Source organism: Oncorhynchus mykiss, chromosome 27, assembly GCF_057628025.1.
Source record: "Oncorhynchus mykiss isolate SJ-2025 chromosome 27, ASM5762802v1, whole genome shotgun sequence".
NCBI lineage: Eukaryota > Metazoa > Chordata > Actinopteri > Salmoniformes > Salmonidae > Oncorhynchus > Oncorhynchus mykiss.
In genome coordinates this window covers 18,660,476-18,679,099 of record NC_143048.1, presented here as the reverse complement: position 1 = coordinate 18,679,099, position 18,624 = coordinate 18,660,476, and the positions used below count along the sequence as shown (strand labels likewise).

Below are 18,624 nucleotides of genomic sequence, written 5' to 3'. Positions count from 1 at the left end.
TGTTATGGTACAGATTATACGTGGTATGTGTTATGGTATGGCTTAAACGGGTTATGTGTTTTGGTACAGATTATACAGGTTATGTGTTATGGTACAGATTATACGTGGTATGTGTTATGGTACAGATTATACGTAGTATGTGTTATGGTACAGATTATACAGGTTATGTGTTATGGTACAGATTATACGTGGTATGTGTTATGGTACAGATTATACGTAGTATGTGTTATGGTATGGCTTAAACGGGTTATGTGTTTTGGTACAGATTATACGGGGTATGTGTTATGGTACAGATTATACGGGGTATGTGTTATGGTACAGATTATACGTGGTATGTGTTATGGTACAGATTATGCGGGTTATGTGTTATGGTACAGATTATACGGGTTATGTGTTATGGTACAGATTATACGGGGTATGTGTTATGGTACAGATTATACGGGGTATGTGTTATGGTACAGATTATACGTGGTATGTGTTATGTCATGGGTTATACAGGGGATGTGATATGGTACTGGGTACAGGGTTATACAGGGTATGTAATATACGGGTTATGTGATATGGTACAGATATGTGATATGGTACAGGGTTATATAGGGTATGTGTTATGGTACGGATTAAACGGGTATGTGTTATGATACAGGGTATGTAATATGGTACTGGTTATACTGGGTATGGGTTATACGGGGTACGTGTTATGGTACGTGTTAAACGGGTGTGTGTGTAGATTTACGATCACCCTTTAAAACCAGTCAGGAATTTTGAGGGTATGTCCCAAATGGCACCCTATTCCCTATATAGTGCACTACATTTGACCAGAACCAAAAGTAGTACACAATATAGGGAATTGGGTGCCATTTGGAATGAAGCAGGGAGTTTTAGGGAAGATAACAAAGGTCTGTGTTATCTTTGACTTAATTTGTCACCAACATCAGAGGATGTTGAGAAACAAAGAGACCTTTAACGGAACTATGCCTGAATTTGAACTTGAGAGGGAGAGCAGTTAAGAAGGATAGGTTAAATTAACATAAAAATGAACAGCACTCAAGATTAATCTAGGAGGATGATGGACCATCAAATACCCTCTCTTCATCCAGTGTATGTTGGGAAACAAAGACTAGTCTGAAGCAGAGGAGTTCAGAGGGTTTAGTAATGAACGTCAAAGGAACAAGATTTAAGATTATACCCAAGCAAGCCTTCAACTCTTGCACGAAACATCAATGCACAACCACATGCATTATAAAGGTCCTAGTTACTATGGTTATGATGGTTATTATGGTATGGTGAGCGTGGACGCCGTAGGGGCGCCACTGTGGTGCACTGCTGGATCCTGGCTCTGATAGGGCAGTAATGTGTCAGCCATATTTACTGGTTGGAGGTTGAAACATTGGAAACTCAGTGAGTACAGACAGAGAGGACAGAGCCCACATAGTACAGAGAGGTTTCCCCACATAGTGCTGCTCACATGGTGATGCTGCTGCTCACATAGTGCTGCTCACATAGTGCTGCTCACATAGAGCTGCTCACATGGTGCTGCTCACATAGTGCTGCTCACATAGTGCTGCTCACATAGTGCTGCTCACATAGTGCTGCTCACATAGTGCTGCTGCTGCTCACATAGTGCTGCTCTCATAGTGCTGCCCACATAGTGCTGCTGCTGCTCACATAGTGCTGCTCACATAGTGCTGCCCAAATAGTCCTGCTGCTCGCATACTTCTGTTGGTGCTCACATAATGCTACTGCTCACATAGTGTTGCTGCTGCTCACATAGTGTTGCTGCTGTCCACATAGTGCTGCTGCTCACATAGTGTTGCTGCTGCCCACATAGTGCTGCTGCTCACATAGTGTTGCTGCTGCCCACATAGTGCTGCTGCTCACTTAGTGCTACTGCTCACATAGTGCTGCTGCTCACATAGTGTTGCTGCTGCCCACATAGTGCTGCTGCTCACATAGTGTTGCTGCTGCCCACATAGTGCTGCTGCTCACTTAGTGCTGCTGCTCACATAGTGCTGCTGCTCACATAGTGCTGCTGTCCACATAGTGCTGCTGCTCACATAGTGCTGCTGCTGCTCACATAGTGCTGCTGCTCACATAGTGCTGCTGCTCACATAGTGCTGCTGTCCACATAGTGCTGCTGCTCACATAGTGCTGCTGCTCACATAGTGCTGCTGCTGCTCACATAGTGCTGCAGTCCACATTGTGCTGCTGCTCACATAGTGCTGCTGCTCACATAGTGCTGCTGCTCAAATAGTGCTGCTGTCCACATAGTGCTGCTCACATAGTGTTGCTGCTGTCCACATAGTGCTGCTGCTCACATAGTGTTGCTGCTGCCCACATAGTGCTGCTGCTCACATAGTGTTGCTGCTGTCCACATAGTGCTGCTGCTCACATAGTGTTGCTGCTGCCCACATAGTGCTGCTGCTCACATAGTGCTGCTGCTCACATAGTGCTGCTGCTCACATAGTGCTGCTGTCCACATAGTGCTGCTGCTCACATAGTGCTGCTGCTCACATAGTGCTGCTGCTCACATAGTGCTGCTGCTCACATAGTGCTGCTGTCCACATAGTGCTGCTGCTCACATAGTGCTGCTGCTCACATAGTGCTGCTGCTGCTCACATAGTGCTGCAGTCCACATTGTGCTGCTGCTCACATAGTGCTGCTGCTCACATAGTGCTGCTGCTCACATAGTGCTGCTATCCACATAGTGCTACTGCTCACATAGTGCTGCTGCTGCTCACATAGTGCTGCTATCCACATTGTGCTGCTGCTCACATAGTGCTGCTGCTCACATAGTGCTGCTGCTCACATAGTGCTGCCCACATAGTGCTGCTCACATAGTGCTGCTGCTCACATAGTGCTGCTGCTCACATAGTGCTGCTGCTCACATAGTGCTGCTGCTCACATAGTGCTGCTGCTCACATAGTGCTGCTCACATAGTGCTGCTGCTCACATAGTGCTGCTGCTCACATAGTGCTGCTGCCCACATAGTGCTGCTGCTCACATAGTGCTGCTGCTCACATAGTGCTGCTGCTCACATAGTGCTGCTGCTCACATAGTGCTGCTGCTCACATAGTGCTGCTGTCCACATAGTGCTGCTGCTCACATAGTGCTGCTGCTCACATAGTGCTGCTGCTCACATAGTGCTGCTGCTCACATAGTGCTGCTGCTCACATAGTGCTGCTCACATAGTGCTGCTCACATAGAGCTGCTCACATGGTGCTGCTCACATAGTGCTGCTCACATAGTGCTGCTCACATAGTGCTGCTCACATAGTGCTGCTGCTGCTCACATAGTGCTGCTCTCATAGTGCTGCCCACATAGTGCTGCTGCTGCTCACATAGTGCTGCTCACATAGTGCTGCCCAAATAGTCCTGCTGCTCGCATACTTCTGTTGGTGCTCACATAATGCTACTGCTCACATAGTGTTGCTGCTGCTCACATAGTGTTGCTGCTGTCCACATAGTGCTGCTGCTCACATAGTGTTGCTGCTGCCCACATAGTGCTGCTGCTCACATAGTGTTGCTGCTGCCCACATAGTGCTGCTGCTCACTTAGTGCTGCTGCTCACATAGTGCTGCTGCTCACATAGTGCTGCTGTCCACATAGTGCTGCTGCTCACATAGTGCTGCTGCTCACATAGTGCTGCTGCTCACATAGTGCTGCTGCTCACATAGTGCTGCTGCTGCTCACATAGTGCTGCAGTCCACATTGTGCTGCTGCTCACATAGTGCTGCTGCTCACATAGTGCTGCTGCTCAAATAGTGCTGCTGTCCACATAGTGCTGCTCACATAGTGTTGCTGCTGTCCACATAGTGCTGCTGCTCACATAGTGTTGCTGCTGCCCACATAGTGCTGCTGCTCACATAGTGTTGCTGCTGTCCACATAGTGCTGCTGCTCACATAGTGTTGCTGCTGCCCACATAGTGCTGCTGCTCACATAGTGTTGCTGCTGCCCACATAGTGCTGCTGCTCACATAGTGCTGCTGCTCACATAGTGCTGCTATCCACATAGTGCTACTGCTCACATAGTGCTGCTGCTGCTCACATAGTGCTGCAGTCCACATTGTGCTGCTGCTCACATAGTGCTGCTGCTCACATAGTGCTGCTGCTCACATAGTGCTGCTATCCACATAGTGCTACTGCTCACATAGTGCTGCTGCTGCTCACATAGTGCTGCTATCCACATTGTGCTGCTGCTCACATAGTGCTGCTGCTCACATAGTGCTGCTGCTCACATAGTGCTGCCCACATAGTGCTGCTCACATAGTGCTGCTGCTCACATAGTGCTGCTGCTCACATAGTGCTGCTGCTCACATAGTGCTGCTGCTCACATAGTGCTGCCCACATAGTGCTGCTCACATAGTGCTGCTGCTCACATAGTGCTGCTGCTCACATAGTGCTGCTGCTCACATAGTGCTGCTGCTCACATAGTGCTGCTGCTCACATAGTGCTGCTGCTCACATAGTGCTGCTGCTCACATAGTGCTGCTGCCCACATAGTGCTGCTGCTCACATAGTGCTGCTGCTCACATAGTGCTGCTGCTCACATAGTGCTGCTGCTCACATAGTGCTGCTGCTCACATAGTGCTGCTGCTCACATAGTGCTGCTGCTCACATAGTGCTGCTGCTCACATAGTGCTGCTGTCCACATAGTGCTGCTGCTCACATTGTGCTGCTGCTCACATAGTGCTGCTGCTCACATAGTGCTGCTGCTCACATAGTGCTGCTGCTCACATAGTGCTGCTGTCCACATAGTGCTGCTGCTCACATAGTGCTGCTGCTCACCTAGTGCTGCTGCTCACATAGTGCTGCCCACATAGTGCTGCTGCTCACATAGTGCTGCTGCTCACATAGTGCTGCTGCTCACATAGTGCTGCTGCTCACATAGTGCTGCTGCTCACATAGTGCTGCTGCTCACATAGTGCTGCTACACACATAGTGCTGCTGCTCAAATAGTGCTGCTGTCCACATAGTGCTGCTCACATAGTGCTGCTGCTCACATAATGCTGCTACACAAATAGTGCTGCTGCTCAAATAGTGCTGCTGTCCACATAGTGCTGCTCACATAGTGCTGCTGCTCACATAGTGCTGCTACCCACATAGTGCTGCTCACATAGTGCTGCTGCTCACATAGTGCTGCTACACACATAGTGCTACCCACATAGTGCTGTTCACATAGTGCTGCTGCTCACATAGTGCTGCTCACACGAAACAGACACTCAGTACAACCAGATAGTATTTTGAGGACCACACTGGAAAAATGTGTATTTCCAATATACTTTCATGTGTACTCTAGGAATTATTTATACTTTTCAATTGTTTAAACTGTATGGACTGTTGTACCAAAAAATACATCAAATCAAATAACAGAATGGTTCCCTTGGTTCCAGCTCTCTTATTAACTTTCTGATCCATGCTGGACTCGGGTCACGTCCTAGTTCCCTATCATCAATTTGACAGCATGGACACTGCTGCTAGGTTGTGTTGCATGGTGATGAACTTACACTCTTGATGCTGAATCGTAATAGTGTTCTATGCTATCTATGCCCTTGGATCCTGAGTAGTGTTCTATGCTCCTGGATCCTGAGTAGTGTTCTATTCTCCTGGATCCTGAGTAGTGTTCTATTCTCCTGGATCTTAAGTACTGTTCTATACTCCTGGACCGTGAGTAGTGTTCTATGCTCCTGGATTTTGAGTAGTGTTCTATGCTAGCTATGCGCCTGGATGCTGAGTAGTGTTCCATGCTCCTGGATGTTGAGTAGTGTTCTATGCTCCTGGATGTTGAGTAGTGTTCTATGCTCCTGGATGTTGAGTAGTGTTCTATGCTCCTGGATCCTGAGTAGTGTCCTATGCTCCTGGATGTTGAGTAGTGTTCTATTCTCCTGGATCCTGAGTAGTGTTCTATGCTCCTGGATCCTGAGTAGTGTTCTATGCTCCTGGATCCTGAGTAGTGTTCTATTCTCCTGGATCCTGAGTAGTGTTCTATGCTAGCTATGCACCTGGATGCTGAGTAGTGTTCAATGCTCCTGGTTCCTGAGTCGTATTCTATGCACCTGGATGCTGAGTAATGTTATATTCTCCTGGATGTTGAGTAGTGTTCTGTGCTCCTGGATGTTGAGTAGTGTTCTATGCTCCTGGATCATGAGTAGTGTTCTATGCTCCTGGATCCTGAGTAGTGTTCTATGCTCCTGGATCCTGAGTAGTGTTCTATGCTCCTGGATCCTGAGTAGTGTTCTATGCTCCTGGATCCTGAGTAGTGTTCTATGCTCCTGGATCCTGAGTAGTGTTCTATGCTCCTGGATCCTGAGTAGTGTTCTATGCTCCTGGATCCTGAGTAGTGTTCTATGCTCCTGGATGTTGAGTAGTGTTCTATGCTCCTGGATCCTGAGTAGTGTTCTATGCTCCTGGATGTTGAGTAGTGTTCTATGCTCCTGGATCCTGAGTAGTGTTCTATGCTCCTGGATGTTGAGTAGTGTTCTATGCTCCTGGATCCTGAGTAGTGTTCTATGCTCCTGGATGTTGAGTAGTGTTCTATGCTCCTGGATCCTGAGTAGTGTTCTATTCTCCTGGATCCTGAGTAGTGTTCTATGCTCCTGGAACATGAGTAGTGTTCTATGCTAGCTATGCGCCTGGATGCTGAGTAGTGTTTTATGTTGTTGGTTGCCGAGTAGTGTTGTATGTTTGTGTATGCTGAATAGTGTTCTATTCTCTTGGATGCTGAGTATCGCTCTATTCCAGGAATGCCCTGCAATACTGACACACAGCCAAAGAATGTGATCTATGTTGATGAGGAATTATTGAATGGAATCAATCAAACCACAGTATCCACCATCAGGAGGCACAGAACATTGTAATCTTCTTTTTTTTTTTAAACCTCCACCCCTTAGAAGTGGTAGCTAAAAATAGGTAAATTAGGGGCAGTTTAAGGGGAGAGTCAATGAAACCGTTGTTGGATCTGGGTTCGATTCCCGGTTGGGGCTACAACATACTTCCATGGTTGTTTTCATTAACTCTCACCTTAAACTGCCCCTAACAACTTCTGAGTCTGTTGGAGACAACCAGCTTGAGCAAGGTGATGTGCAGAATCACTGATCTACAAATATAATTCCCTCCCAAATGATAGGCTTTGTCAAACCCTGGTCCAGCGACTGTCAAGCCAACACCTTAAATGTTACACTAACAGGTCCAAACCTCTTGGTGGAATGGTTAATGTGTTGGATTCCATGGTTGGTTCCATTGACTGTCCCCTTAAACTGCCCCATAATTGACCCATTTTAAGCTGTAACTTCTGAGTCTGTTGGAGAGGATCAGCTTGAGCAAATTGAGGTGTTGAATCACTGATCTAAAAATAGTATTGTCTGTCAAATAACAGACTTTGTGCAATTAAGATTCGTAGAGCTACGCTTCCCTGGCTTAGGCGATCTCCCCAGCAAACACTCACGCACAATCAGACATTTATTGAGTAATTGATTGATTGGAGACAGCTTGTTTCAATTAAATAACATGTCCTAACATTTTCTATCTGCAGCAAACCTAATGGATAATGCTGGATAGATAACACTCACAGAAAACTACCAAAACAACTGGCCCTGCTCATTAGTAATGATATGTGTTTTGGAAACAGCACAGTTTTCTCCTGTGACCACATGCCAGTACTACAGTAGTATTGGTTTGGCTGGCTGACATACAGAGATCTCCAGCATAAAGTAGAGCTGCTGACCAGACAGAGGAAAGTTTCCAAGAGGGAGTCTTGGTTCTCCTGTATGTGCGTGGGAGAGTGGAGATGGTTTTGCTGACTGTGCCTCATCAGGGCATGTGTGATCTCATGCCTGGCTCGTCTCCCCACTCCTCTTCTTCTCTGTGTTTCCAGGGGCTAAGTTCAAAAGAAGACAACTATGGCAGCCATGAGCCATGGCCTTTTCTCTCCTCATCTGCATCCCTATTGGCACCCGAGTCCCTCAAACTCAACTCTGGGCCTCAAAGCCAGTTGCTCTGCGTTTTTTTCATAGTTGCCCTCTAATCAGGAAGGGATTTAGAGTTGGGACACCAGGTGGATGCAATTAATAATCAGGGTAAGAGTTGAATACCTCTGTTCTATATAGTGCAATACTTTTGACCAGAGCCCTATGGGCCCCTATGGGCCCTGGTCAAAATGATGCGTTATATAGAAAATAGGGTGCCATTTGGGACGTAGCCCTTCTCATCGTACAGCAGGCCTTGATCTGCTCTGTTTCTGTCAGCTCTGTGTGTGCGCGTTTGCATGCATGTGTATTTGAGAGATGAGCCGTGGATGACAGCCCTGAACACCCAACCACACTGTAGCCTCATCGTCTGTCGCTCTGAAGGAAACAAGCCACTGTAAACCTCACTCCATCCTGCCCTCGACCCCTCTCTCTCCAGTCAAACTCTGTTGATTTAGACAATGCTGTCTTGTCCTATTATGGACCCAGCTACCACTGGAACATGGAGAACATGTGGAAATGTTTTTCTGGTTTGCAGACGTCCCAGGGGGACCACTGATGAAGAAGCACAGCTGGACTTAAGTTCCAAGCCACCACAGACTGAACAACCAGCAACCATAAACCATTACTCTGGAGAAAAGAAACTAAATCCCCTTCCATCATCCAGACATGTGTTAGTGAGTTACCTAGGTTCAGCATCATGCAGGGTGAGCTCACTGGGCACAAAGGTCAATTCAACGTCAAATTTTGTTAAAATAACTTGGAAAGAATGTTGATTCAACCGGTGTGTGACCAGTGGAAGGGTTCAGAAAGCATAAAGCTTTCTTCAGAGAAGTGGGTTTCACCACACTAGACATTTCAGTTTCACAATTCAGTCTGGTCCATATTAAACTGGACATGTATCTCCCACTCTAGCCTACTTCATCTATCGTTATTATTTGTATATTCAGCACAATGTTCCATCAACGTCCTACCAAACATACACAGAATATGGTTGCCATGTGCTCAGAATATCGGATATTCATGTTCTAGACACGTTTTATGGGAACGTTGCAAGAACATTCACGTGTCTATATTTCTGTGGTTTATGAAAATATTCCTTCAACGTCCCCCGAGACGTCCCCCCAAACATACAAAGTTCGGCATGTGGAATTCTAATCATATTTTTTTTTAAATCCTCATCAAAATCTGTCTGTTTAATCTACACTCATATAAAAAAGGTGCTATCTAGAACCTAAAAGGATTATTTGACTCTTCCCATAGGAGAACCCTTTGGGCGGCAGGATAGCCTAGTGGTTAGAGCGTTGGGCTAGTAACCGTAAAGGTTGCAAGTTTGAATCCCTGAGCTGACAAGGTACAAATCTGTCGTTCTGCCCCTGAACAAGGCAGTTAACCTAGGCCGTCATTGAAAATAAGAATTTGTTCTTAACTGACTTGCCTAGTTAAATAAAGGTAAAAAAATATATTTAAAAAAAGAACACATTTTGGATCCATGTAGAACCCTTTCCACAGAGGGTTCTACATGGAACCCAAAATGGTTTTCCTATGGGGACAGCCGAAAAACCCTTTTGGAACCACGCCCACAAGCCTCACAAGACTCATCTGAAGGTCCCCAGTACAAGTTTGAATGGATGGATGGAAGTACACTGAACAAAAATATAAACACAACATGTAAAGTGTTGGTCCCATGTTTCATGAGCTGAAATAAAATATCCCAGAAATGTTCCAAATGCACAAAAAGCTTATTTTTCTCAAATGTTGTGCCCAAATTTGTTTAGAGATCTGTTAATGAGCATTTCTCCTTTGCCAAGAAAATCCAATCACCTGACAGGTGTGGCATACAGTTGAAGTTGGAAGTTTACATACACTTAGGTAGGAGTCATTAAAACACGTTTTTCAACGACTCCACTAATGTCTTGTTAACAAACTATAGTTTTGGCAAGTCGGTTAGAACATCTACTTTGTGCATGACACAAGTTATTTTTCCAACAATTGTTTACAGACAGATTATTTCACTTACAATTCACTGTATCACAATTCCAGTGGGTCAGAAGTTTACAAACACTAAATTGACTGTGCCTTTAAACAGCTTGGAACATTCCATAAAATTATGTCATGGCTTTAGAACCTTCTGATAGGCTAATTGACATCATTTGAGTCAATTGGAGGTGTACCTGTGGATGTATTTCAAGGCCTACCTTCAAACTCAGTGCCTCTTTGCTTGACATCATGGAAAAATCAAAGGAAATCAGCCAATACCTCTAAAAACAATTGTAGACCTCCACAAGTCTGGTTCATCCTTGGGAGCAATTTCCAGACGCCTGAACGTACCACGTTCATCTGTACAAACAATAGTACGCAAGTATAAACACAATGGGACCACGCAGCCATCATACCGCTCAGGAAGGAGATGTGTTCTGTCTCCTAGAGATGAATGTACTTTGGTGCGAAAAATGCAAATCTATCCCAGAACAACAGCAAAGGACCTTGTGAAGATTCTGGAGGAAACAGGTACAAAAGTATCTATATCCACAGTAAAATGAATCCTATATCGACATAACCTGAAAGGCCGCTCAGCAAGGAAGAAGCCACTGCTCAAAACCGCCATAAAAAAGCCACACTACGGCTTGCAACTGCACATGGGGACAAAGATCATACTTTTTGGAGAAATGTTCTCTGGTCTGATGAAAAAAAAATAGAACTGCTTGGCCATAATGACCATTGTTATGTTTGGAGGAAAAAGGTGGAGGCTTGCAAGCTGAAGAACACCATCCCAACCGTGAAGCACGGGGGTGTCAGCATCATGTTGTGGGGTACTTTGCTGCAGGAGGGACTGGGGCACTTCACAAAATAGATGGCATCATGAGGATGGAAGATTATTTGGATATATTGAAGCAACATCTCAAGTATCAGTCAGGAAGTTAAAGCTTGGTTGCAAATGGATCTTCCCAATGGACAATGACCCCAAGCATACTTCCAAAGTGGCAAAATGGCTTAAGGACAACAAAGTCAAGATATTGCAGTGGCCATCACAAAGCCCTGACCTCAATCATATAGAACATTTGTGGGCAGAACTGAAAAAGCATGCACAAACAAGGAAGCCTACAAACCTGACACAGTTACACCAGCTCTGTCAGGAGAAATGGGCCAAAATTCACCCAACTTATTGTGGGAAGCTTGTGAAAGGCTATGCAAAATGTTTGACCCAAGTTCAACAATTTAAAGGCAATGCTACCAAATACTAATTGAGTGCATGTAAACTTTTGACCCACTGGGAATGTGATGAAAGAAACAAAAGCTGAAATAAATAATTCTCTCTACGATTATTCTGACATTTCACATTCTTAAAATAAAGTGCCGATCCTAACTGACCTAAGACAGGGAATTTTTACAAGGATTAAATGTCAGGAATTGTGAAAAACTGAGTTTAAATGTATTTGGCTAAGGTGTATGTAAACTTCCGACTTCAACTGTATCAAGAAGCTGATTAAAAGCATGATCATTACACAGGTGCACCTTGTGCGGGGGACAATAAAAGGCCACTCTAAAATCTGCAGTATTGTCACACAACACAATGCCACATATGTCTCAAGTTTTGATAGATTGTAATTGGCATGCTGACTGCAGGAATGTCCACCAGAGCTGTTGCCAGAGAATTGAATGTTAATTTCTCTACCATAAGCCACCTCCAACTTCGTTTTCGAGAATTTGGCAGTGCATTCAACCGGCCTCACATCTGCTGACCACATGTGTGGTGTCGTGTGGGCTAGTGGTTTGCTGATGTCAATGTTGTGAACTGAGTGTCCAATTGTGGAGGTGGCAGGCATAAACTATGGAAAATGAACACAATTGCATTTTTTAATTTATTTTTTTACCCCTTTTTCTCCCCAATTTCGTGGTATCCAATTGTTTAGTAGCTACTATCTTGTCTCATCGCTACAACTCCCGTACGGGCTCGGGAGAGTCCGTATGCGTCCTCCGATACACAACCCAACCAAGCCGCACTGCTTCTTAACACAGCGCACATCCAACCCAGAAGCCAGCCGCACCAATGTGTCGGAGGAAACACCGTGCACCTGGAAACCTTGGTTAGCGTGCACTGCGCCCGGCCCGCCACAGGAGTCGCTGGTGCGGCCAAACCCTCCCTAACCCGGACAACTGTACGTCACACCACGGACCCCGCCGGTTACGACAGAGGCTGGGCGCGAACCCAGAGTCTCTGGTGGCACAGCTGGCGCTGCAGTACAGCGCCCTTAACCACTGCGCCACCAGGGAGGCTACAATTGCATTTTATTGATGGAAATTTAAATGCAGATACCGTGACCAGATCCTAAGGCCCTTTGTCGTGCCATCCATCACCTCATGTTTCAGCATGATAATGCACGGCCCCATGTCACAAGGATTGTACGCAATTCCTGGAAGCCGAAAATGTCCCAGTTTTTCCATGGCCTGCATTCTCACCAGACATGTCACCCATTGAGCATGTTTGGGATGCTCTGATCCACGCCCATACTTTTTTTAAGGTATCTGTGACCAACAGATGCATATCTGCATTCCCATGTGAAATCATAGATTGGGGCCTAATTCATTTATTTCAGTTGACTGATTTCTTCATGTGAAGTGTAACTCAGTAAAATCTTTGAAATTGGTGCATGTTGCATTTATATTATTGTTCAATATATATATGGAGATAGTTTAGTGCCTAAAATAAGGGGTTAAATACATGTTGATTTAAAAAAAAAATAGTTTCCTGATCTTTCTTATATCTCTCAGATATAAGATAGACACTTCAGAACAAATTTCCTTTGATTTTGGGGGGCTATCTGTTGTTCCATGTAGTGAATCTGTTATTCAGTGTGTTTCTTTTGGCTAATAGTAGTAATGCCAAATTCAATGTTTCATTAAATATATTTGTTTAAATTATATACCTTAAGGAGTCTTAGACAGGGCTTAGACTCTAGAGCAGGGTCTCTCTTACCCAAGGGGTGCACATTTAGTTTTTTGCCCTAGCACTACACAGCGGATTCAAGTAATCAACTAATCATCAAGCTTTGATCATTTGTATCAGCTGTGTAGTGTTAGGGTAAAAACAAAACGTGCACCCCTTGGGGTCCCGGGAAATGCTGCTGTAAAGGATTAATGGAATGGTCTCTTGGAAACAATATCTTGCATATCACAGGAAAATTCCTATGGAAATGTTAGTTAATGACCCAATGAGACTCCCAAGGGAACGTTCTCTAAAGTTGTGGGAATGCTTGTTGTTAGCTGGATTGCAATGTCATGGGGTTTAATTAAAGAGGCCTGATCTGTTTTTGTGTCCCTGTGATTACGACTGCTGTTCAAAGCTGTTTGATTTAGATTAAAGATTACAGTGCCATTTCCTCAAATCATTCCTCCCCCATTAGTCATTTCTAATGAGCTAGTCTGTTACAGTTTACACATAGCCCATTCAACAGTTTGTGGCATATGCAGGAGTTGAAAAGTTCCATTTCCTAACCAAGGTTGTCAACTGCTTACAGATTTGATTTCAAGACCGAAAACATAAAGTCTTAGAGGTTAAACAAGGCTAAATCATGGACTAGAGGGCTAGAAATTGTTTGTTTAGCTTCAAAGGGGCACCCTATTCCCTACAAAGTGCATTATATATGGACTAGGGTGCCGTTCGGGAGGCACACAGTTTATGTATCTACAGTATACAATGTGGTAGCGTTACCCTGGAGGCGTGCTGGCCTGGGCCCTGGGACCACAAAGCCTTATGGTTAATAAAACAGATGATGAGGACCATGTGGAAACAACTGAACACACACACACACACACACACACACACACACAGGAGCATGAAACAGCCTTTCAGTACAGACATTAGTGATGATTCAGCTGAAATACTGTAGGATGAACTCCAGGATAAATATACGATGTGCTCTGATGTTCTGAAATAAGTTATAGAACACTCTAATTACATGGGATGTGGTGATCACTGTTTATGTACCCCGACTCTGAATATTTAAACAGAGGATAGGGTATGTCTCTTTCTCTAGCTCATGATCTGTCCGTCTGTGTGTTGTCTCTGTCTCTAAAGCGTGATCTGTGGGATGTCTCCATCCCTCCCTCCTCTCTGTCTCTAACGTTTGTGTCCCTGTGTTGTCTGTTGGACAGTGCTGTTTATGGTGTATCTCTGTGTGTTGTCTCTGTCTCTAAAATGTGACGTGTACATGTGTTGTCTCTAAATTTGGTCTCTGTCTGTAGGACGGTGCTGTATGAGTGATCTGTCCCTAAACATGGTGTGTCTGTGTCTCTGTCTGTAGGACGGTGCTGTATGAGTGATCTGACCCTAAACATGGTGTGTCTGTGTCTCTATGTCTATAGGACGGTGCTGTATGAGTGCTGTCCAGGTTACATGAAGCTGGAAGGAATGAAAGGATGCCCTGCAGGTATGTAGCTACGGTCGGTTACAGTGTATGTAATGTTATATGGTACAGGATACGCAGTGTACTCAAGTTTGTAGTGCACTTAATGTTATAGTGTACTTCAAAGGTTCAACAAGAGGTTAAACTAAGACAAATCAATGGGTATTACATTTTCTCATAAAATGCACGAGTCACAACGCCACACCAACATAAAGATTCAGCTGGCACATCATCCTACCCATACATGTTCCCTTTCAGCATCATCTGGCTGTCTTTGGGGTTCTTTAAAGTTGTTAGTTGTTTTAATGAGGCTTGTGTGTGTCCCAAATGGTACTCTATTCCATATGTACTGCAATATTTTAGGGCTCTAATCAAAAGTAGTACACTATATAGGGTATAGGATGCCATTTGGGATCACTCCTGGTATGTAGGGAGATGTAGTCATTATGGTACCTTCTCTTCCCTGTTCCACAGTGGCCCCTATAGACAATGTGTATGGTACCTTGGGCCTGGTCAAGGCCATCTCCACCCAGGAATACTCTCACATCTCCAAGCTAAGGGAGGAGATAGAGGGATCTGGGTCATACACCTTCTTCGCTCCCAGCAACGATGCTTGGGACTTGTTAGATGGGGTAAGTCAGGATAAGTGTCATCTCTTACAGCTGGAAAATTCCAGGTAATTCAGATAAATTACCTGGAAAAATGAACCCACCAGCGATAGTAGTAACTATTCCAAAACCAAAACCATTCAGTGCTTGTAATGTGACCATTTAAAAGAGCTACAACATAAATCACCAGAATGGTTGATATACCTGAACCCTACAGCCAGTTGCTGTCATCACTTCGTGTTAAGTATATATGTTATCTTAAGCCTTTTTATTCTGCATTTCTTCAACAGGAAGTGCGTAGTGCGTTGGTGAGCAACGTGAACATTGAGCTGTACAACGCCCTGCACTACCACATGGCTAACAAACGCCTACAGACCAAAGACCTGAAGAACGGCCTGGTGGTCGACTCCATGTACAACGACCTGGGACTCTACATCAACCACTACTCCAACGGGGTGAGCATCCCACTAAACCTACACACCATCATCTTCTGCATCCCAAATGGCACCCTACTCCACATGCAGTGCACTAATTTGACCAGCGTCCATGGAATGTATTGGAAATCCGATAGTTTCCATGCCAAGAGATAGGAAAGTTGACATCATGGAGAGCTAAGGCTTTATTGTGTGCAGGTAGTTGTTGAAGGGTGTGTTGTGTGAACATTGGAGAGTTAAGGACAGGATGCTGTTGTGTGATGTGTGCAGATACTAACTGTGCTGTGCATGTCCTATGCGGTGTGTTATTATGTATGAAGATCGTGACGGTGAACTGTGCCAGGATTATCCATGGCAACCAGGTTGCCACCAACGGAGTGGTGCACGTCATTGATCGTGTCATCACTGGCGTGAGCAACACCATCCAGGATGTCATTGAGGTTGACGATGACCTCACCACTCTCAGTGTAAGTTTTATTTTCTTCTGTTCTCCTCTCCTCTCTTCTTCCCCCTTCATTTCCATTCCTTTCACTTCCTTTCCTACCTTTTTCTTCATTATGGTTCTCCTCTTGTCTCCTTTCTCCTTCTCGTCTTTTTGTTTTCATTCTATTCGATTTACACAGGGTGGCACACACAGTATTAACGGAGGATATGATGGAGGATATAATGTGTTCTTTCACTACAGGATGTGGCCCTGGCCTCAGGCCTGCTGGACAAGCTGGGACAGCCCGGCCAGTACACCCTGTTTGCCCCCACCAACGATGCCTTCGCCAAGCTGGACTCGGATGTGCTGCAACGACTGATGGGTGACAAGGGTGTCCTCCAAGGTAAACCAAACCGCTGGGCCAGGCTTCAATGGTCTATCACCTCTCTGGAATGTTTTCTATGAATACAGAGAGCAGCTCCCAGGAGAGTACTGTAACGCAGAGGGGAGGGGAGACATATAGACTTTATATAAACCTCCAAACTCAGGCCATATCCGTGTTTAATGAGATGAAAGTGCAGGAAAAGTAACTCAATGGTTCCCGCTCGCCATGTTTGCAGGGCTGAGTAACCGCAGACTTTTTACATGTAAGCGCCTTTTCCTACTCTAAACAGATGGAGCCGACTAGTTACAGTCTGAGCTGTGGATTTTGAATTCTTAGACAGTTGGCAAACTGAGCGTTCACCACAGTTGTGTGAGTGAGTAATGAAAAACAAAAGAGCTCTAGTTTCAGATGATGGGCTACGAAATAATGGCTATTCAGACATAAACCTTCATATGGTGAAGCTTTTTGATAATTTGACACATTAAAGAGCTAAACATTTACTGTCACTCTATAATTTATGTCTGGGTGGCACACAATAATAAAACACTCTCACTTGTTCCAAAACATTTCCAAAGAGGTATCGTTCATACGGTTCTAAACACCACAGGGCAGGAAGCAGGAAGCACCCCGCTCTGCCTGTGTCCCAAAGGCAGTGCACCTTATTCCCTACTTCGATCATACGGCTATGGTCAACAGTAGTGCACTATTAATAGAGTACCATTTTGGGACACACCCCAGTCAGGGTTGGGACTGGAAAGGTTCAGAAGGTTCAGAGCATTAGGAGGGTTGGCAGCGGTGTGATGATCCCTAATATTAGTCCTAGGACTTCCCTGAGCTATGAGATCACACAACTTCACACACAGTCGAACAGAGTCAGACAAGGCAGTAAAACAGTCAGGAATATCCCTGCACTCAATAGTCTCCCGACACCAGAACCCATGAGATCTAAGGGATCTCCAGGTCTCCTGAATTTCATAGGTGCGTCCCAAATGGAACTCGATTCCCTATTTAGAGCACTTCTTTTGACCAGGGCCCATAGGGATCTGGTCAAAAGTTGAGCACTTGTAGTCCAAAAAGTTTTTTCCTGTGTTTTATATACACGTGGTGGCCAGTTTATTAGGTACACACATCTAGTACCAGGTTGGACCCCCTAGTGGTTAAGTGGTTCATTTAGAGCGTTAAGCGTTATTAAGAGCGTTGGGCCAGTAACCGAAAAGTTGCTTGTTCGAATCCATGCGCCAACTAGGTGAAAAATATGTTGATGTGCCCTTGAGTAAGGCACTTAACCCTAATTGCTCCTGTAAGTCGCTCTGGATAAGAGTGTCTGCTACATTACTAAAATGTAAATGTAGAACAGCCTGAATTCTTCGGGCATAGAAAGGTCTCTTGATACCAATTGAGCAACTTAACGTGTGCCAGGAAAACATTGCCTACGCCACTAGCCTGTATCGTTGACACCAGCCAGGATGGGGCCATGGGTCAAGCTGCTTACGCCAAATCCTCAATCAGAATAATGCAACAGGAACCGGGATTCGTAGGACCAGGTGATGTTTGCCACTCCTCGACTGTCCAGTGTTGGTGATCGCGTGCCCACTGGAGCTGCTTCTTCTTGTTTTTAGCTTATAGGACTGGAACCCAGTGTGGTCGTCTGCTGCAATAGCCTATCGGTGACAAGGACCGAAGGTGACAAGGAGATGTCGTTCTTCACACCACTGTTGTACTGCGCCGTTATTTGCCTGTTTGTCGCACCATGCTCGGTAAACCCTAGACCGTTCCTGAGATACTGGAACTGGCGTGCCTGGCACCGACGATCGCACCATGCTCGGTAAACCCTAGACCGTTTCTGAGATACTGGAACTGTCGTGCCTGGCACCGACGATCGCACCATGCTCGGTAAACCCTAGACTGTTTCTGAGATACTGGAACTGTCGTGCTTGGCACCGACGATCGCACCATGCTCGGTAAACCCTAGACTGTTTCTGAGATACTGGAACTGTCGTGCCTGGCACCGACGATCGTACCATGCTCAAAGTCGCTTAGGTCACTCATTTTGCCCATTCTAATGTTCATGTGAACAGCAACTGAATGTCTCAATGCCTGTCTGCCTGCTTTATATAGCAGGCCGCGGACACATGACTCATTTTTCTATCGCAGGTCTTTATATATTTTACCGCAGCACAATGTACACAACACTAAATACTTTACCAAGCTAGCAATCTAGCAAGATGATGAAGAAATATTTAAATGAATTCTCCATTATCCCATACTTCCAGTACCAGTTTGCTTCCTAGCTAACTTTAGCTAAACGGTTAGCATCACAATTTAGCACAACATAGCTAAATCAAATCAAATCAAATGTATTTATATAGCCCTTCTTACATCAGCTGATATCTCAAAGTGCTGTACA

At 45.1% G+C, this 18,624-nt stretch overlaps 1 protein-coding gene across 1 annotated transcript in view; it reads left to right on the top strand.

Annotated features, from left to right (window-relative positions):
* Nucleotides 1–18,624, top strand: part of LOC110507664 (periostin) — a 51,737-nt gene that overhangs the window by 10,832 nt on the left and 22,281 nt on the right. The window contains exons 3-7 of the mRNA XM_036964821.2: nt 14,326–14,390; nt 14,841–14,998; nt 15,265–15,429; nt 15,729–15,875; nt 16,094–16,235. Coding sequence (XP_036820716.1) covers nt 14,326–14,390; nt 14,841–14,998; nt 15,265–15,429; nt 15,729–15,875; nt 16,094–16,235 — 677 coding nt within the window. The remainder of the gene's footprint in view (nt 1–14,325; nt 14,391–14,840; nt 14,999–15,264; nt 15,430–15,728; nt 15,876–16,093; nt 16,236–18,624) is intronic.